This window comes from Artemia sp. Qi Xiang Cuo, chromosome 9, assembly GCF_049724085.1.
Source record: "Artemia sp. Qi Xiang Cuo chromosome 9, ASM4972408v1, whole genome shotgun sequence".
Lineage (NCBI taxonomy): Eukaryota > Metazoa > Arthropoda > Branchiopoda > Anostraca > Artemiidae > Artemia > Artemia sp. Qi Xiang Cuo.
The window spans coordinates 30,761,470-30,783,733 of NC_142802.1; the positions used below are offsets into that span (position 1 = coordinate 30,761,470).

Sequence of the window (22,264 nt, forward strand, 5' to 3'; positions counted from 1 at the left end):
TTTATGATCACCTCACGAGCCTGCATGCATTGTATGATGGCCAGTTCGGTTTCCGAAAGGGCCATTTGACTTCGCATGTTGTACAGCATCTTTTAGAAAATTTTAATTTGGCTTTAGAAAAGGGTGAGTGTTGTATTAGTATTTTTATAGATTTTAAAAAAGCGCTTGGTACCGTTTATTTCAGTATTTTGTTGGATAGATTAAGAAATTTGGGTGTAAAAGAGAGATGTTGGGATTGGTTTAGTTTGTATTTAAAAGGTAGCTCAGTGAGGGTAAATATAGGAGATCATTTTCTAGGTTTTTTCCTGTTTCATGTGAAGTTCCTCAGGGTTCTGTTTTAGGACCCCTGTTGTATTTAGTGTATGTCGATAGTATGCGGTTCTACATTCCTTGTGCGTCTATGAAATCTTTCGCCTACAATCTAGCACTTGTTGTAGCAGCAAAGACTCTTGAAGAACTGTTCATGAAAGTAAACAGAGCTCTGAAAGGATTGAGTGAGTTTGTAGCTCCTAGCTTACTTAGCATTAACGTGGCAAAGAGTTAATTATATTCTGTTTAGTCGGACTGGTGTATCTCCAAATCTTCCTACTGAAATGCATTGTGCTTATGGTTTCCAATAAGACACCTCAGCATTGTATCGAGAACGACAGGGGGCATTAAGTTGAAGCTTTTGGGGCAACTACTGTTACAACTTCTGCTCTTACCATTTAAATAAGTAAAAAGAGAGTAAGTGTATTCAGGCTGTGAAAGAGCATAAATAGAATATTTTGTGAATGATAAAAAGTTTTATTTTTAGATCGGCTGCTAAAACCATAAAAGTCAATATAAATTTACTGTTTATGTCATAATTAAATATTGATGAAGAAGTTCTTCCAAAATTAAAATAGCACCCCATACTATGGGTTCTTATAGAAAAAAAGTGAAAAGATATTTTTTCACAAAACAAGTTTTTCAAAGAAAAGTCAAGAGCTCCATTAAGCCAAAAATGAGCAGAAATAAAGTCAAATAATCATCCAAACGCAGAACTACCAAAAATCACTATCAATAAATAAATGAAACTCAAAACGAACATAAATTACAATAAGTAGCCGAGTCAAACTGAAAACGAGCATAAAACTAACATGAGTAGGGCTGATAAGCCCCATGCCTTCTCATGACCAGAACATAATTTGTGCCTTACTGAACAAAAAGACCGTGGATTGTCAGTTTAATTGCAATATACTGATATTTATTCCTTAAAGTTTTGATAATGTTTATTTATGAAAGTAAAAAAAGTGGAAACATTTAAAATCTATTTTGTTTTCAGTAAAGCACAAATTATGTTCTGGCCTTAAGAAGTCATGGGAGTCATCAGCCCTACTTATGTTAATTGTTGCTCGTTTTGAGTTTGACTCGGCTATTTATTGCAATTTCTGTTCGTATTGAGTTTTATTTATTTATTAATAGTAATTCGTGGTAGTTTTACGCTTGGAAGCTTATTTGAATTTATTTCTGCTCATTTTTGGCTTAACGGAGCTCTTTACTTTTCTTTGAAAAATCGTTTTTATAAAGAAAGCTTTTAAAATTTATATATTAAAGGAAATGGCTTATTATGTTGATTCCAAATATATAAGATTCATTAAGTTTAATTTTACGCATCAAAAGCTACGAGCCTGAGCCTGAATTTGCTTGATTTTCCAAAAAGGGAAGAAACACCCCCTAAAAGTCGGGAATCTTAACAAAAATCACACCATTAGATTCAGCGTATCCGAGTATTTTGATGTAGATGTTTCAAGCTTCTATTTGCAAAAAAGTAGAATTTTGTATTCTTTTGACAGAAGAAAGATCACGGATGCGTGTTTATTTGTTTTTTTCCCAGGGGTGATCGCATTGAACCAGTTGTCCTAGTTTATCGGGAAAGGGCTCTTTCGAATGGAAGTTTAACGTTCCAGTGCCCTTTTAAGTGACCAAAAAGATTGGAGGACAATTGACCCCTCTCATCCCCCTTTTTCTCATTAAGTCATCCGATCGAAATTCTGAGATAGTTATTTTGTTCAGCATAGATGAAAAGCCCAGTAACTATGTCTTTGAGGATAAAAAAGCCCAACAACCCCTGGGGAAAGGTTTGTAAGTCAGAAAATTTGCCCATTGTTTACGCATAGTATTTTTTTATTGGGAAGTATACTGACATTCTTCAGAGAGTGGCGACAATTTTCTGCTGGGGGATTTTCTACGGGGAAAATTTTCCGTGGGGAGGGAAGTTCCCGGAGGCGGGGATGAACTTTCCAAAGGGAATTTTACATTGGAAGAATTTGTCAAGATTCTTATACAAAATTCTTTTCATTTGTATTAATATCTCTTTACTGACTCAATTTTAATGTGGATATATTAAGGGGAATTGTCCAGGGGAAATATTTGCCGGGTTGCAATTGTCTAGAGTATATATTTGTAGGTGGGAAGATTTTCTATGGGTAAAATTCTTCACGGGTGAGTTTTCCAAAGGATAAATTCTCCAGAGGGAATTTTCTGCGGGAGCACCTTTCTACTAGAGGGATGGGATATTTGTGAGAAGAATTTTTCGCGGAGAGGGGTTTTCCGACATGATTTTTAAAACAATCAGAAATTAAAGTCTTTTTCAAATAAAAGTGGACTAAGAAAAAAAAAGTCAGCCAGAATCGTGCGCAAGAAATTTTCCCGGGGTAATTTTCAGCTAGAATAGCATTGTCTGGGTGACTTATCCTGGTGGGGGGGGAGGGGGTATTTTATGTGAGAAGAACTAAACTGGAGGGACTTTCTGGGAGGGGAAATAAATTTCCATGGTGGGGGGGAGCCAGATTTCCCTGCATTATTTAAAACCGATCAGAAATTAAATTAAAAAAACAAGTTTTTACAACTGAAAGTGAGGAGCAACATCAAAACTAAAAAAAAACAGAAACTATTATGTATCTGAGGGGGTTTACCCTCTTCTCAATACCTCACTCGATACGCTACTTAATGAAATTGTTAACTAATCATTTTCTTTGATTTGTGAAGCAGGAAAATAGCCCTAAAAGCTGCAGCAATGATATTTTTTAAACTATTTGATAAGCGGGCAATTATTTAAACAGTCTGTTTATTATTAATATACAAATTCTGTTTTATTATTAACATGCACATTCCTTTTTAATTGTTCGTGTTCGGTGAACCAAAGTCGAACCTGTATTAGTTGAGAATCGTTCAGAAATTAAACAAAAAACAATTAAATAAAAGTTTTTTCAAGTGAAATTAAGGAGCGAAATTAAAACTTAAAACGAACATAAATTATTCCGTATATGAAAGTGGCTGTCCCCTCTTCAACGACCCGGTCTTTACGCTAAATTTTTATATTATTTTAGAAAGTAGACACGTGACAAAGAGGCAATTTTCAGCGTAAAGAGTGGGGCGTCGAGGAGGGGACAGCCCCTTTCATATACGGAATTATTCCTGTTCGTTTTAAGTTTTAATATCGTTCCTTACTTTCAGTTAAAATTTTCTTTTTATTCAATCGAAGTATAGAAGCCACAATTGATACTGTTGCGCTATATTAATCGCAAACATAAGAAATTAAATCATAAGTTCAACTGAATCCAGAATGGAAATAGCTTGTAAAAGTAGATGGAGCAGTCTTTTTCTGGATCTGCAAATTTTACTATTTATTATAGAAAACACATTGGCATTTGGGCCAGGGATTCTTAAACTCACTGACTTTAAGCAACTTTAAATTCTAGTCAACCTTATATTTGAAACTGCTGCCAGCTTGCTTGTCTTCTTGAGCAGAGATTTTTAGCTCGAAAGCTAGGAACTTGTCCTGAAGGAATGATAGCTCAGAGGGACAACTTGAAATCATCATCTCTTGAATAGAATATACAACTTCATTTCAGTTGTAATATTTTCGGCTCTTGCTCGAGAAAAAGCAAAGATGGTCTCTTCTGGCCTAGGCGAGAATCTGCAAGAAACGCAGCTTTAGAAAATGCAGAGTAAAAATATCAATCCAGCACATGGCCCACGGTTTCCATAAAAGCCATGGAGGTGAAACGGTTCACACTTTCTGACAAACAAATTGAAACTAATAGCATGAAAAGACAGGAGAAAATGAGAGGAGTAAATGCAGTTTTAGTTGTCCTTCCTCTAGACTGAAATACTTTGCTGGGTGGTGATTTGACTTTTTAAGTTGAGGAACACACGGCATAACTGTTAAAACTCTGGGGGGATTTATTCATTCCGATTTTAGGCTTAAGAACTATCTTACACAGTTTTTCAGAAAGAAAGTGCACACATACGGTAGATGCCATACTTTGTCCATCGCGGTACAATTATTAGCAAGATGTATACCAGATTATTGTTTTTACCACATAAGCTATGGATAAAAACAACAATTTCGTATTTTATTCATCTTTTAGCCTACTTTTCATTTAAAATAGTCCCCATATAGTTTTCCAGAGATTGCCTTATACCTTTTTCCCTTACCTCTTATAAGTAAGTATACTTATTATAAAAGGGATCTGAATGTCTTCTATCCGAGCCAAAATAAGCTGTAAGGAATGAGATTACGTGGAAAATTTAATGGTAAAAGATTCCTTGTTTCTGAAAGGTTTCTGGATTTTTAGAGAAAATTCTGGATTTACTTGTCTCTGGCTATGCTTTGGGCAATAAATTTCAGTTTTTTTTTTATTATTATTATTAATAATTACTTGTTTGCACAGAAAAAGCTTTATGAACATTGAAGATATGACAGCAAGGGTAGTGCAGATACGCAATTGAAGATACGCGTGAAAAAAGTCAATATAAATCAAGGTCCATAATTCGAACTCTTTTAAGTTTAGTCAAGAACATAAACAGTGTGGCTTATAAATTTAGATCATAGATTCCTCTCCCCCCAAGAGGTGCCAAGACCTCAAGTTCAAAATTAAGCTTCGAAGGTGCAAATATAGCCTATGCTTTACCTGAAAAATAATCCAAGATATTTGTGCATAGCAGCAAAAGATATCCTTGTCCTTTCTTTTTTTTTCAAGCCTTGGTTTTTCACATTTTTCTTACCGCAAGTAAAGGGCAGTGTTGATAGTTTTTGAAAGGTTTTTCTTGTATAATCTGAACTGTTCGAGTTCTATTAATAATAATGGTCGTGTTTAAATACTAGTACTTTTACCTAAGCTTTTAAACAATTGGCGGCATTTGGCTATTTTAATCTCCGATGCTACCCAAAATAAAGAGTATATTTTGAATACCAGTAGAATATGGAAGCATATTTTCGTAGCGTAATGAAGTTTTATTTTTCAGATGGCATGCAGTCACTCAATTTGAATCAACAGATGCACGGAGAGCATTTCCATCTTTTGATGAGCCTAATATGAAAGCATTATTTAGTGTGACCCTTGGTAGAACGTCTGATTATTCTACCCTATCAAATACCCGACAAATTCAAACCGGAGTCGCTCAGTAAGTCTTATACATATGCCACATTATAGTCACACTTGTCGATAAAATAAAAATTACACACGACTACAGCGCCAATTACGTTCGTCATTCGTAATTTCTCGAGTTGAACATCGTTCAACTTTCAAACATAAATTTCTGAGAGGAATCTGACAAAAGTTAAGGAGACTTAGCATTAATAGAGAAGAGTTGGACACAAATTACTGTTGGAGCAAACTCTTTAAATTAATTTCTTGCAATTTTAATTTTTTGCTTTTTAGATGCAAGTGTGACGCGAAAATCAAGAAAATTGCCATGCTATTTATGATATTTGGCTTTCTTTATCGATAGATGTGACTATGATGTGGCACGGGCATTAGTTTACAATAACAAGGTAAAGCTAGACATTTGACAACTTGATTGTTGAGTATGTCATAGTCTTGACTTTATCATAGACTCGTGAAAAGCTACGTGTCTCCTATGTATATTTTTCCCTGTCCAAATCAGAGATGATGGTTTTAAAAATTTAGAGAGGGCTCATTAGATTGGATATTAAAGGTTTAGTGTCCTCTGGGAGGGTTTGAGGTTATCAAAGAAGAACAAGTCCCCTGGTTTCTTTTTGCCAGGGCCCTCTCGTATTCCCCTTCGCCTTAAAGTCAAAATTTTAAGTTACCTCTTTTACTCTAAACATTCTAAAGGCTAAAATAATATGGGCCCAGAGTAAATGTCCAACGCAGCCCAAGAGGCAAGGATCCAAAACTGTACAATTGGCTCCTTCTTCACATTCATTTCATCGTCATGGCGTTTCTGTTGATTCCGTACAAAATGATGGGTACTGTGTACCATTTCGGTTTTTTTTTATCGCTTCATTTAGAATGAAGCGACATTTAGAATGAAGACTATTCTCTCGAAAGTTGGAAGTTATGGTGCCAGAAGTTATAGCACCTCTCTCAAAGATCAAATTTTTAGTTTGACTCTTAATTTGGTGTGGTTTGACTCTTTTTTAAAGTTTCGAATGCTTAGTACTTTGAATTGAGAATTTTTAAAAACTGTTTTAACACGAAAACTTATATTTTCGTTCTGAAGTCTACTCTCTAATGCACTTAAAGGAGATAGGTGCATTCCAATATATGGTTTCGATATTTGGTTTGCCTCACTTTACATTATACAGACTGGGTGTAAAACCCAGAGTAAAGTGCACAGAATTTCTCAATTTTCTGTCTGTTTAAGCATTCAAATCTCAAAAATAGTCGTTGTGAGCTCCCTATTGTTTGTGAAGTTAATCCAAGTCTCATAAAATTGATTTCGGGCAGTGAAAAGACAGGTATTTAGCAAAAGTTTTGATATCACGGGCTCATTTTAAGTCAAATTTTCAGAGGTTTTTTTCTTTTTAACTGTGATTTTGTAGATTTTCACTGTGAATTTTGTTTTCAATAGTTCCAAGATGGTTTATAACTAATTTTAGCTTGGGAATGCTATTTGTTTTTTTTTACGTTTTTACTTTGTATGTACATTAATATTTATAAAATGATCTTGCGTTTTGTTTATTTTCAGTGAATTCGATCCGAGTTTTGTGTGGGACATCTATGAAGTATCTCCTGTTCTCATGCCTACATACCTTGTGGCTTTTGCGGTTTTTGACTTTGTACGTTTTGAAGGGAGTTCTTCTTCAAGTAAGCCAAGCTTCTTATTCTATAGGCTCAGTCGATACGTGATATTGTATTTTTCGTGTTTATGTTTTATTGTGCTGGGGAAGTTTTGTTTTAAATATCCCTGTATTTAAGGCACCCGTGGACTGCCTAAATTTCCCAAGGTTTTCTATTCTACAAATTTTAGTTTGTATTAGCATTTTCATAACTAAAATGGACAAGAGTATATAGATTGTGTGCTAGTAGTTTTGCTTAGTTAAAAAAAGTTACTTGCAAGACTTCTTTTCTTTTGGTTAGTTTGCAATCTCAGCGTAACCCCTGACTAGACAAACAATATCAATCAGTTCAATCCCTACTCCTCTATCTTACTTTGCTTTTAAAATATTTATAAGATTGTGTTGTTTTTTTTTCAAAAAATGAGATATCATTTTTTTCATTCATTGTTGATAGTTGGGAATTGAAGCTTTTGATGTCAACCAAAATGAATAATCAATTCAAATTTAAACCGAATTTCAACTTCCACAAAAATTAGAACTGATGTTTACCCCCTGGAAAATATTTTCCAAAGAACCCCCCCCCTCTCCACTTAAAATACCCATCAGAAAATTCCCCCCCTCCCCGCTAAAAATTCCCCTCCCACAGAAAATTTACCCACGATAATTCCCTTCACGGTAAATTCTCCCACATGCAAAATTAAGCAGCCAAAGAGAAAGTACAAAATATGTACCTTAAAATGTCAATCAGATGTCCTAAGGCAGAGGTTCCCAACCCTGTGCCCGCGGGCGCTATGGCGCCCGCGGAACGATTCATATGTGCCCACCTCTCATTATTCAACAGAGACAGATTTTTTTTCATAAACATTATTTTAAGATATGATTTATTTTTATTCATTTGTTGGAGTTTTATTTTATTTTTTTGTTTGACTGGGGTTATTAAATATCTTCGATACTTGTCCCAGCTTGTTTAGTGGCGAGACAGACTGCACTATTTACACTAGCCAGGAACGGCTAGTGGCATTTGTACATCACAACTTGTACACGCAGAAAACACCAAGTGAACAAATGGAACGAACGCCAGGAACTGATCCGATTAACGCCGAAGGCGCAAATCGCAAGGCACATGACTCTGATTGCTTCGGCGATTATCGGCTCACTTCGGGTTTTCCCCGTGTACATGGAGTGATGCACAAAAAGCATTCCCCGCCTGGAACCACGTTGTTGTCATTGTGATTGCTGCCCAGTGATACCAAACGTGGTATAATTGTACCATTTTGGTACATTTCCCCTCTACTGTTACAATTTAGTACGATCCCACAAAATATGGTACATTTTATAAAATTATGGTACAATGTGGCACAATTCAGTATTTTTGTACCTTTGTTTGTATTCTTTCATCTACAAATATTCTATTTCATTTTTTCAACTAAAAGTAAGGAGCAACATTAAAACTTAAAACGAACAGAAATTATCATAGACAGAGCAATCGCGCTGCTTAAATAAAGAACCGTTGACACAATGTATTATTTATTTATTTTTTCCTTTAGAACAGGGCACTTCGTATCGAAGGATATGTCGTAGAAACTTGGAAAAGGGCTCATTCGATTGAAAATTGGAATGGCAAATGCCCTTTTTAATAGTGGAAAGTGATTGGAGGGCAACTAATCCCCCTAACACGCCCACCCTCCCATTTGCCCATTATTTTTTAAAATTAAATTTTGCCTTAAGATTAAATCAAAATGAACTGTGTTAATGCTAATTCCCAAGAAGACATCTCAGCAGCATCCAAAGAACTACTGAGGGTATTATGTTCAAACTTTCGGGGCTACTTCTTCTCTTAAAATTTAACCAAATCAAAATAGCGTAAGTATATCCAAGCTATCACAGAAAGTAAACAGATTTTTATGCGAATGGTATCAAGTTTTCCATTTCAGGTCAACTAGAGAAGGAGGTATGAAACTAAATTAAACACCACTATTAGTGTCCAGATTTTTAAAAGGGTGTATGTTGTTAAAAATTGCTGAAAATGTTTTTCCAGCATACAAAAGTAGGCCAAACTATAAAGTCTTAAAAAACGAAAATATTGAAACTATTATTTTCTTTTTCCCTGAAAAGACTATTTTATTATTTTGAAACCTTTTTTTATTATTTATTAATACATTACGACTATAAGAAAATAAGAAAATAAATTATGTGAAAATGACAAGTTATGGAAGGAGTTTGTCGATTTAAAATAGGTGGTGCCCGCCACCCTACCGATATTTTAGAATGTGTTGTAGAGTAAAAAAAAGTTGGGAATCTCTTTCCTAAGGGGTAACAGAAGAAAAAATATCAAAAACAGTTTCAGGACAGGGGCTGGCTGGTTACCAATCACTTTTATAATATATAAAAAAGGGCTTGACCTCTCAATTTTTGATCGAATTGGCATCCTCCCAAGTTTCTTCGATCATGAGGCGGAGGTGGGGACGTGGAAATCCTCCTCCTGTATGGAATAAATTCTGCTCATTTCGGGGTTTAATGTTGCTCATAACTTTCATAATAATAGCTTAGACCAGAAATACTCCCGGAAATCAAGAGGAGTTATATATCAATTTCTACCTCCCACTCCCCTCTACCCATTCCTTAGAACTAATTATATATTTACTCGAAGGGTCAATGAGGGGTGGAAATGTTCTCCAACTTGTAAAAACGTGATAAACATCCATTAAAATACATTTTTACCCGTTTCTAAAGTTTTTTTTGTAACCTACCACCCCCCCCCCCCCAAAAAAAATAAGGAGTGTCGGTGAGTTGTTGCAGAGTGAGGGGAGGTGACGGGTGCTTGAAAACACTTCGGGGGGAGGCGGATTTCCTCGTATGATCTGATAAACAATAAAATATTAAATTAAGAAAAAAAATGTCAACTAAAAGTTTAGAATAACATTGAAAAAGACAGAAATTTTTCCATATATAAGGGGGGCTACCCCCTCCTCAATCCCTTGCTCGTTACACGAAAGTATCTACGGTATTGCTTTAAAAAATCTTTTTATTCCAATTGAACGGTCCTAATGTTTATGAAGTCTTTCTTAAAGAATTGGGACAACTTTAGCGTAAAGAGAGAGGGGCTTAGGAGGGGGAAACCCCTCATACATGGAAAAATTTTGGCTCATTTAAAGCTTTAATGTAGCTCCTTACTTTCAGTTGAAAAGCTTTTTTTCTTTTTAGTTTCATAAAAGGGTTACCGTAGTATATATATATATATATATATATATATATATATATATATATATATATATATATATATATATATATATATATATATATATATATATATATATATATATATATATATATATATATATATATATATATATATATATATATATATATATATATATATATATATATATATATATATATATATATATATATATATGTATATATATATATATGTATATATATATACACATGTATATATATACATGTATATATATATATATATATATATATATATATATATATATATATATATATATATATATATATATATATATATATATTTATATATATATATATATATATATATATATATATATATATATATATATATATAATATATATATTTATATATATATATATATATATATATATATATATATATATATATATATATATATATATATATATATATATATATATATATATATATATATATATATATATATATATATATATGTATATATGTATATATATATATATGTGTGTATAAACAAGTTTACAATCAGCATAAACAACAGACATAGATGTTACTTATATTGTAATAAACACTGTTTTTTTAGTTTCGATTTCTATTGAAGATGGTAGCTCTTTACTTACTGTTTATTGCTACATTTGCTATATCCAAGGCTGTCTTAAATGCTAGAAGAAATGCTAACATGCAATTTAATTTTCGTATAACAATACTTTGAGAATATTAATCATCCCCGTAAAGTGTATCCCTTCAAATATTTCTCAGAGGCAGTGCCAGAAATATCTAAAACGATATATGGGGTCCCATGGGTTTTAAGTGGATTTTCTTTGAACAAATATTTTTACTGGAACAACCCTTATGAACAGTGACAGGGGCTGCCCCCTCTCAATTCAGAATTAAACGAGAGAGTACGAAATGTATATGAATAGAAAAATGAGAAATACTGCCGTTTAAATCTTGGTTAGAGTATGGCTCTTGGTAGCATTTGTCCCCTGGGAAGTTTCCTGGCGTGGATCAAGATACACCCCCCCATCCTCACCTTTCCCTTTTGTACTGATAGAAGTATGAGTGTAATCTTTTATGTTGTGGTGAAAATACATTTCTGTAATAAGATGGGAGTTATCAATTTGCAGAAGCGATAGTAGCCTACAGGCTTACTCTAGAAATATTACATTGAATGAGGGGAGATTAGAGGTTAATTTATGACCACAACCCCTTTTGAAAACTCTCTTCTATATTCAGCTGATGCCAAAAAGTGGTGCAAACGCCACTTTCCTGCGGCACAATTTTTGGTCACTTAAAAGGGGCACTAGAATTTTTAATTTCTTTTTGAATGAGCCCTTTCTCGATCTTCTAAAAACATCGGCTTGACACGGTCATCCCTGGGGATAAAAAAACAACAACAAAAACATAGAATTGGAGAACAAACCAGCAAACACGCATCAGTGATCTTTTAGGAAAAAATGCAAAATTCCAAATTTTCGTGGATAGGGGCTTTAAACTCCATGAGGGAGGCTCTATGATATGCTGAATCTAATGGTACACTTTTCATTAAGATCACTTGTCTTCATCAGGGTGTTTACCCCTTTTTCGAAAATCAGAAAAATTTTCTCCGGCACGTAGACTTTGATGCACAACGTTAAACTAAATGAGTTTGATGTATTTGGAATCAGCATAAAAAGCCAGTTCTTTTCATGTGTCGATTATTATCAGAGCTCCTTTATTTGGAGTTTCGGTAACTATTGTCCCAAGTTACTCCTTACTTACAATTCATTAATCCGAACTGTTTACAATCGGCTTTTTCCGTAATTCAGATGCCTGAAAAATATCACATGTAGGCATGAGTTAAAAATACCTGCGGTTTTCTCAGAGCCGGAGTTAGGCTTTTCTCAGGGGGGGGGTGAATTTAGACTTCGCCACCCCCTGCCACACCGTCAATACTGTAAAGATTACAATTTTTACCAAAGAATATAGCCCTTCTAGTCCCCTAGATCCGGCCCTGGATTTTCTAAGAAACGAGTTTCACTTACAAGCTTTCAAAAAAGAAATAATGTAACAGTACCTTTTTAAAACTTCAGTAGCATGTTTGATAATAGGATAATGAAACTAAGAAAGCCCAGAAAAGAGTATAAGATTCACAAGTAATTTGCCTTAAAGCTGAGCAACAGTGATATCACCATTTTATTACAGTTTTTGAAGTAACAAAATACTAACAAAAGCGAGAGAGAAACAGAGAGAGAGAGAGAGAGAGAGAGAGAGAGAGAGAGAGAGAGAGAGAGAGAGAGAGAGAGAGGCGAGTAAAAACCAATAAAAAAAGAAATCACTTTTTTTTCATTCAAGGTGGTACGCCTGTTGCTCACTATGCAAACCCCAACTACAATGCTGAGCAAGCCTCATTGGGCTTAACTGTGACCCCAGTCATGATGGATTTTTACGAAAGTTACACAGGATTCAATTACTCTTTGGACAAAATGGACCAAGTTGCAGTTCCCTACTTTGCTGCTGGTGCTATGGAAAACTGGGGACTAGTAAAGTATAGGTAGAATTTTACTATAGCTCTGATAACGTCTTCAGTATGATGATACATTTCATAATATTAGTTTCAGTATATACCGTAATCTTATTTGATAGTATTAAAATGCTTGTAACCGGTTGTGTATGTGTCTCTACCAGATTTTCTCAGGTGACCTAATGAGTGGAATAATATCTTGAGCTTATTCAGGCCACACACAAGGCCTTTTTAAATAATTTTCCCCTTAGCTAAGGGAAAAATAATGTTTGTATCGTTTGGAAAAATGTAATGAAAAGTAACATTAGCCGTTATCTTTTTCCTTACTAGCCTACCCATGCTGTTATCTTTGTGGTCTTTCCATTCGATTATAGTATATATATTTTTTACTGTCGTATTCTTACCTGTTTCTCATATTCGTCTTTTGATTAATCTTTTTTTTTTATTCCACAGTTATTCTTAGTTTTGAGCTTATTTGCCCTTTCCTTTTCTATTCTTAGAAAAGATTTATTTTTTGCACGCGTTTCTTTTTTCTCTGTCACAGTCTCCACTTCAACAGGTCTTCTTATGCTATTTTTATATTTCAACTGAGAAACGTATCCTTGTTGTGTGTACCTAAAGCTCGTAGCTATAGCATTGTATGAATTAATTAAAAAAATATTTCATAAAATAAAGTTTTTAAAATAAATTTAAAGTCAATTTTATAATTCAGATAAGTATTTTAAATTACATTATATAATTAAAACAAAACACGACCAGAAACTAAAGTGAAAGAATAAAAGAAGCCCAAATCAAGCAGAAATTAAATAGACAATCATAGCAAAAAACATACCACAATTAATAATATAAATGAATAAATAGATCTTAAAGCGAGTAATGCTTAGATTGAATATGAAAATCAAGCTTAAAACGAAAACAAATATTTTGCTATTAAAGTATAAATGAAACTTTAAACTAACAGAAATCAAATAAACAATCAATGCGAACAAACATACAATATATATTAATGTAAATAAATAAATAAATCTTAAAACGAGTGAAACTTAAATTGAATATGCAAATCAAGTTTGAATCGAATAAAAATAACTACAAACAGGAGTTTGGGTATCGTATCACTGCAGAAGCCTAAAACCTACTGCGTCATTGGCGCTTTACTGAAAATAATTCTTTGAAATATTTCCACTTTTATAACTTTAAGATAACAAAAATTAAGTAAGATTTTAAGGAATAAATGTAAACTTATGTATATTAAACTGATAATGCAAATTTTTTTTCAGTAAACTCATTTGAATTTTTTTTTCAGTAAAGTCCAAATTATAATCTGGCTTTTAGAAAGCATAAGGGTTTTGAACCCTACTCATATTAATTTATGCTCGTTTTGAGTTTGACTCTAATATTAATTTTAAATTTTGTTCGTTTTGGGTTTCATTTATTTATTGATACTGATTTGGGGTAGTTGTATGCTTGGTAGATTATATGATAGTCCGGACGCCAGGTGTTGAAAATGTGAACCATACCACGACGGAATGGGGCTGCTACGAGAATTAGCCTACCCTCTACCCCCTAAATTGATCATGCGGATTCAAAAATACCAGTGGCACTTGCTTGCAAGTGGTGGAACACTCTGAAACTTGACATTTTGTTATGTTTTGGTGTTTCATGCAGGAAAATTCATGTTCCACAAAGTTTGAGGTGTAGTTTTCCGCTCAAATACTAAAAGCCATAGAATGTTTTCATAACAAACTAACACAATTAGTTACAAAAAATGGCAGAGTTAAAAAAAATGGCAAAACTATAAGAGTCTTGAACAGTCTTGGAAAATATAAACAGAATCAAATTGAATATTAGATATATATTGATATTTATTGTTGAAAGATCCATCAGTTCAAGATTTTTTTTTTCACCGTTATTTTTATTTTCATTTTCAATGCTGTAAGAACTGGAAAATATCAAATTTGTAATTTACAAGTAATTCGTTTTCAGTGAACCGCCAATGACGCACAAGGCTTTAGGTTTTTGCAGTCACAAAAGGGGACAGTATCACAATTTTGTTTGTAGTGAAACTATATTGGTATTGACTAATCTTGAAAAGAACTAATGAATTAAACTTAATATTTGATGCATAATTATATTAATTGATGAAAGCTCATCAGTTCAAAATTTTACTGTAATTTTAATATTTATCGTCAATATTAAGCACAAAAGAAAACATTTGTAATATAATTCGTTTTCAGTAAAGTGCCAATGACGCAGTAGGTATTAGGATTCTGCAGTGAGACAATACCCAAACTCTTGTTTGTGGCTATTTTTATTCGAATCATACTTGATTTGCATATTCAGTTGAAGTTTCACTCATCTTAAGAATTATTTATTCATTTACATTAATATATATTTTATGTTTGTTAGCATTGATGTTTATTTAATTTCTATTCCTTTCAAGTTTCATTTATACTTTAATAGCAAACTATTTGTTTTAGTTTTAAGCTTGATTTTCATATTCGATCCAAGCATTACTCGCTTTAAGATCTATTTATTCATCTATATTATTAGTTGTTGTATGTTTTTTGCTATGATTGTTTATTTAATTTCTGTTCGTTTTGGGTTTCATTTATTCTTTAATAATAATTTCTGGTCGTTTTGAGTTTGAATTTTAACAGGTATTTGTATCTCCTGAGCTTAAGTTTAAAATGGCCTTTACTTTTTTTTGAAAACTTATTTTTCGGAAAGTTTTTTTTTAAATTAATTTTTGTTCGTTTTTTATTGCAAAAAGTTTCAAGTTTTATTGCATGGGGGGAGGGGTGCTTACTGTCCGATTATTCTCGACTTTAAAAAAATTATATATAACTTTCAATTTAAATCGAATGAGGCTTTTTTCAAAGTCTATACGATTACCTCTTTGATAAACACCTTGTATATGAACAATAGACAGCTTGCATAACTTGTGGACAGCGATTGACAACAATGCATGGATTGAAAAAATAGCTCCAATAAAGGGGTTTAGACCATTTCACTTACTGACACAAAGGGATCACGACTGTTTGGAATTGACCTCAATAGGAAATTGTGTGCCAAAGCAGTTTTGCATCTATCACAGAGTATGTATTTTAACCTTATAATTGGATAATTATAATAGATTTCCTATGTGTTCTTCCCATACGAAACCCCGTCCCATAAGTTATAAACCCCCCTTAATAAGTTATGCCCCAGGGCATAACTTACAATGCCTACCCCTGGGCCCTGGTGGGCTGTGTCGACACCGGAGTTTTTTGTTATCAGCACTTTAAACTATTTTAACAAAATGTCAATATCAAATTTTTTATCTGATGCATTTAGGGCGTGGAGGAGGGAGAGGGGCTAGTTGCCCTTCCATCTCTTTTGACTCTTATGAAGTGAACAAGATCTTTCAATTTTCAATCAAATGAGCCCTCTCTAAAGTTTATACGAGCATCCCTTCCATAGAAAATGGTATGAAGGATTCGGAGAATCCTTAAATTACAACCCTTGCCCTGAGGGCTTTGGGGGAATTTCAATCCTCAAAAACCTAATTTCCAGAACTTAAAACTACGTTTAATAAAATGGTTGTCTTAAAATTTTGATTGGATGTGTTTGGGGGAAAGGTGGGCGTGAGAGGGGGGTTAGTTGTCCTCAAATCACTTTCGACTATTACAAAGGGCATTAGCCCTCGGAATCGAATGAGCTTCTTTTGAAGTTTCTACGACATCGCCTTCTATAAAAACCTTATATGCCCCCAGGGCATAACTTAAAACCCTTGCCCTGAGGGTTGTGGGGGATTGTCCTCCTCAAAAACATATTTTCTATCTGGAAATAAACTACGCTGAACAAAATGGCTATCTAAAAATTTTGATTGGATGTGTTTGGGGGAATGATGGGCGCAAGGGGGGGGGTGCTAGTTGCCCTCCAATCACTTTCGACTATTAAAAAGGGCACTAGCCCTTTAATTTACAATCGAATGAGCCTGTTTTGAAGTTTCTACGACAACAAGTTCTATAAAAACCTTATATGCCCCCAGGGCATAACTTAAAACCCTGAGGGTTGTGGGGGAGTGTCCTCCTCAAAAATAAATTTTCTATCTGGAAATCAACTACGCTGAACAAAATGGCTATCTCAAAATTTTGATTGGATGTGTTTGGGGAGATGATGGGCGTGGGGGGGGGAAGGGGGCTAGTTACACTCTAATCACTATCGACTATTAAAAAGGGCACTAGCCCTTTAATTTCCAATCGAATGAGCATGTTTTGAAGTTTCTTCGACAACGCCTTCTATAAAAACATTATATGCCCCCAGGGCATAACTTAAAACCCTTGCCCTGAGGGTTGTGGGGGAGTATCCTCCTCAAAAATATGTTTTTATATGGAAATCAACAACGCTGAACAAAATGGCTATCTCAAATTTTGATTGGATGTGTTTGGGGGAATTATGGGCGTGGGGGGGGGCTAGTTGCCCTCCAATCATATTGGACTATTAAAAAGGGTACTAGCCCTTCAATTTCCAATCGAATGAGCCTGTTTTGAAGTTTCTACGACAACGACTTCTATAAAAACCTTATATGCACCCAGGGCATAACTTAAAACCCTTCCCCTGAGGGCTCTGGGGGAGTGTCCTCCCCACAAACATATTTTCTATCTGGAAATCAACTACGCTGAACAAAATGGCTATCTGAAAATTTTGATTGGATGTGCTTGGGGAAATGATGGGCGTGGAGGGAGGGCTAGTTGCCCTCCAATCACTTTCGACTATTAAAAAGGGCACTAGCCCTTTAATTTCCAAACGAATGAGCTTGTTTTGAAGTTTCTACGACAACGCCTTCTATAAAAACCTTATATACCCCCATGGCATAACTTAATACCCTTGCCCTGAGGGTTGTGGGGGAGTATCCTCCTCAAAAACATATTTTTTATTTGGAAATCAACTACGCTGAACAAAATGGCTATCTCAAAATTTTGATTGGATGTGTTTGGGGGAATGATGGGCGTGGAGGCGGGGGGGGGGCTAGTTGCCCTCCAATCATGTTGGACAATTAAAAAAGGCACTAGCCCTTTAATTTCCAATCGAATGAGCCTGTTTTGAAGTTTCTACGACAACAACTTCTATAAAAACCTTATATGCCCCCAGGGCATAACTTAAAACCCTTCCCCTGAGGGTTGTGGGGGAGTGTCCTCCCCAAAAACATATTTTCTATCTGGAAATCACTATGCTGAACAAAATGACTATCTGAAAATTTTGATTGGATGTGTTTGGGGAAATGATGGGCGTGGGGGGGAGGGGGGCTAGTTACACTCCAATCACTTTCGACTATTAAAAAGGGCACTAGCCCTTTGAATTGCCAATCGATTGAGCTTGTTTTAACGTTTCCACGACAACGCCTTCTATAAAAACCTTATATGCCCCCAGGGCATAACTTAAAACCCTTGCCCTGAGGGTATTGGGGGAGTGTCCTCCTCAAAAACAAATTTTCTATCTTGACATAAACTATGATGAACAAAATGGCTATCTCAACATGTTGATTGGATGTGTTTGGAGAAATGATGGGCGTGGGGGGGGGGCTAGTTGCCCTCCAATAATTTTTGACTATTAAAAAGGGCACTATAACTCTCGATTTCCAATTGAATGAGCCCCCTTTGAAGCTTCTACGACGACCCCTTCCATGTGAAGTGCCCCCGGGGAAAAAAATAATAAAACATTGGAGCCGTATGGCCTTTACTATAGGCAACGCTACAGTGTTGCCTCTGATTTAATAGGATTGTTGAATGATTGTATATGTTTGGGGAAATGATGGGCGTGGGGGGGGGAGGGGGGCTAGTTACACTCCAGTCACTTTCGACTGTTAAAAAGGGCACTAGCCCTTTAATTTCCAGTCGAATGAGCCTGTTTTGAAGTTTCTACGAAAACGCCTTCTATAAAAACCTTATAAGCCCCCAGGGCATAGCTTAAAACTCTTGCCCTGAGGGATGTGGGGGGGTAGCCTCCTCAAAAATATATTTTTTATCTGGATATCAACTACGTCGAACAAAATGGCAATCTCAACGTTTTGAGTTGATGTGTTCGGGGAACTAATGGGCGTGGGGGGGGGGGGGCTAGTTGCCCTCCGAACATTTTTGACTATTAAAAAGGGCACTATAACTCTCGATTTCCAATTGAATGAGCCCCCTTTGAAGCTTCTACGACGACCCCTTCCATGTGAAGTGCCCCTGGGAAAAAAAATAATAAAACATTGGAGCCGTATGGCCTTTACTATAGGCAACGCTACAGTGTTGCCTCTGATTTAATAGGATTGTTGAAATAGAGTTTTCGAGGTTTCCGAATACAGTTTGGAGAATAAAAAAATTAAATATTTTATTGGTAATTGAATTTTCATACTTATTTTGGTTCATATTATGTATATTGCTCTCCCTGTGTAAAATTGCCTCAGATAGACTTTGAGCTAGAAGTGGGGAAGCGTATTTTTGTCTTAATTATCGCCCCTTACTGTCAGTCATTCCAATTTTTAGCAGCTCAGCTTTCCAACTTTCAAAACAATATTAGTCATTTGCTTAATGATTACTGTCTATGCGCAGGCAAAGCGCCTAAAGTTCAAGATAGTTAATGTACTATTTTTGTGTCATTATTATTATTGTATCGTAGCTACAATATGATTATAAAAACTTCAGGAATCTCTTTTTCTTTTTGAAGGGAATCCCTACTTCTTTGGGATGGTCCATTGAAAGTGGCAGCTAGAGCTGAACAGAATGTTGTCGGAGTGATAGCCCATGAGCTGTCACATCAGTGGTTTGGAAACCTAGTCACTTGTGATTGGTGGAGTGTTATTTGGCTCAATGAAGGAATTACAACATACATGGAGAACTTGGCATTAGGAGCGGTAAGTTTATACAATTTTAAAGAAACTATTAAATCACTATGTTCGGCTGAGGCTAAGCCCCAAACGCCAAAACATTTTGCTTCTGTAACCCCGTGTGATATTTTACATAGATATTTAGCCAGTTACTTGTGTTCCAGAGATTATTTTTTTTGTGGTCCTACAGAAGGAATTGTGCAGAACCTTGGAAGCAATAGCAATCTTCAGCTGGTAAGGGGAAACGGTAGGTCCTAATTGCCCGTAGAAACGCACAAAATTAATATTTACGGCTGTGACGGTGGATTTAAGATGGTTCCTTAGGAATGCCTAAGTAGCCTAATTCTTTTTCATTCTTTAACTTTTAGTTCTAGCCCTCAGTTGCTGTTTTTTAAGGAGGGGGGGGTGGAGTTGGACTAATAACGTTTTCCTATTGAAAATGGCATCGGTAGGAATCTGTTGCAGAGGAAGTCATCGCTAGTGTACGTCTAGAATGATCCCATTAGCAAGCATAACTTATGTATTCCTATAAAATAGAATTCAGTTGATAACTAAACCGAGAAGAATAAAATATGAATATGAATATACGAATAAAATAAAGCATTTCATGAATTTGCTCAATACAAACATTGCTTAAATGTGAACGTTAAAAATGCTAATCGAAAAATAAATAAAGAAAAAAGAAAACCCAAAGGATTCTAACTTTCTATTATCGTTAGAATAAAAGCTAATTAACCACTTGCTAAACCTTGTCACGTACACACAAAAATATAACGTTACAAACAGGGAAAATATTGTCAATTGCTTAAAATTAGCACAAAAAAACTTAAGCCAAAAAGACTACATTATGCCAATAAAAATGCAAAGTGGAAATATGAAAATGAGACGATGCCTTTGGAAACCTGTCGATAGTGGATACGTTTTTTATGTGGAACATCAAATACTCTAGGTGTCTTAACTATATAATTAGTCCTTATGCATGGGAAGAACCACTATTACAAACAGGGAACATATTGTCAATTGATTAAAATTAGCACAAAACTAAAGCCAAAAAGACTACATTATGCCAATAAAAATGCAACTAGGAAATATGAAAATGATTCGATGCCTTTGGAAACTTGTCGATAGTGGATACGTTTTTTATGTGGAACATCAAATACTCTAGGTGTCTTAACTATATAAGTATTCCTTATACATGGGAAGAACCACTATTACAAACAGGGAAAATATTGTCAATTGCTTAAAATTAGCACAAAAAAACTTAAGCCAAAAAGACTACATTATGCCAATAAAAATGCAACGTGGAAATATGAAAATGAGTCGATGCCTTTGGAAACCTGTCGATAGTGGATACGTTTTTTATGTGGAACATCAAATACTCTAGGTGTCTTAACTATATAAGTATTCCTTATACATGGGAAGAACCACTATTACAAACAGGGAAAATATTGTCAATTGCTTAAAATTAGCAAAAAACTTAAGCCAAAAAGACTACATTATGCCAATAAAAATGCAACGTGGAAATATGAAAATGAGTCGATGCCTTTGGAAACGTGTCGATAGTGGATACGTTTTTTATGTGGAACATCAAATACTCTAGGTGTCTTAACTATATAAGTATTCCTTATACATGGGAAGAACCACTATTACGAACAGGGAAAATATTGTCAATTGCTTAAAATTAGCACAAAAAACTTAAGCCAAAAAGACTACATTATGCCAATAAAAATGCAACGTGGAAATATGAAAATGAGTCGATGCCTTTGGAAACCTGTCGATAGTGGATACGTTTTTTATGTGGAACATCAAATACTCTAGGTGTCTTAACTATATAAGTATTCCTTATACATGGGAAGAACCACTATTACAAACAGGGAAAATATTGTCAATTGCTTAAAATTAGCACAAAAACTTAAAGTCAAAAAGACTACATTATGCCAATAAAAATGCAACGTGGAAATATGAAAATGAGGCGATGCCTTTGGAAACTTGTCGATAGTGGATACGTTTTTTATGTGGAACATCAAATACTCTAGGTGTCTTAACTATATAAGTATTCCTTATACATGTGAAGAACCACTATTACAAACAGGTAAAATATTGTCAATTGCTTAAAATTAGCACAAAAAAACTTAAGCCAAAAAGACTGCATTATGCCAATAAAAATGCAACGTGGAAATATGAAAATGAGTCGATGCCTTTGGAAACTTGTCGATAGTGGATACGTTTTTTATGTGGAACATCAAATACTCTAGGTGTCTTAACTATATAAGTATTCCTTATAAATGTGAAGAACCACTATTACAAACAGGGAAAATATTTTCAATTGCATAAAATTAGCAAAAAACTTAAGCCAAAAAGACTACATTATGCCAATAAAAATGCAACGTGGAAATATGAAAATGAGTCGATGCCTTTGGAAACTTGTCGATAGTGGATACGTTTTTTATGTGGAACATCAAATACTCTAGGTGTCTTAACTATATAAGTATTCCTTATACATGGGAAGAACCACTATTACAAACAGGGAAAATATTGTCAATTGCTTAAAATTAGCACAAAAAAACTTAAGCCAAAAAGACTGCATTATGCCAATAAAAATGCAACGTGGAAATATGAAAA

The 22,264-nt window shown here is 34.6% G+C and overlaps 1 protein-coding gene across 1 annotated transcript in view; it reads left to right on the forward strand.

The window, feature by feature from the left end:
• The window catches only part of LOC148948560 (aminopeptidase N-like), a 200,755-nt gene that overhangs the window by 26,990 nt on the left and 151,501 nt on the right, over window positions 1–22,264 (forward strand). Inside the window, exons 4-7 of the mRNA XM_089094466.1 lie at window positions 5,275–5,433; window positions 6,964–7,082; window positions 12,624–12,822; window positions 19,483–19,669. Of these exons, the coding sequence (XP_088950592.1) occupies window positions 5,275–5,433; window positions 6,964–7,082; window positions 12,624–12,822; window positions 19,483–19,669 (664 nt within the window). The remainder of the gene's footprint in view (window positions 1–5,274; window positions 5,434–6,963; window positions 7,083–12,623; window positions 12,823–19,482; window positions 19,670–22,264) is intronic.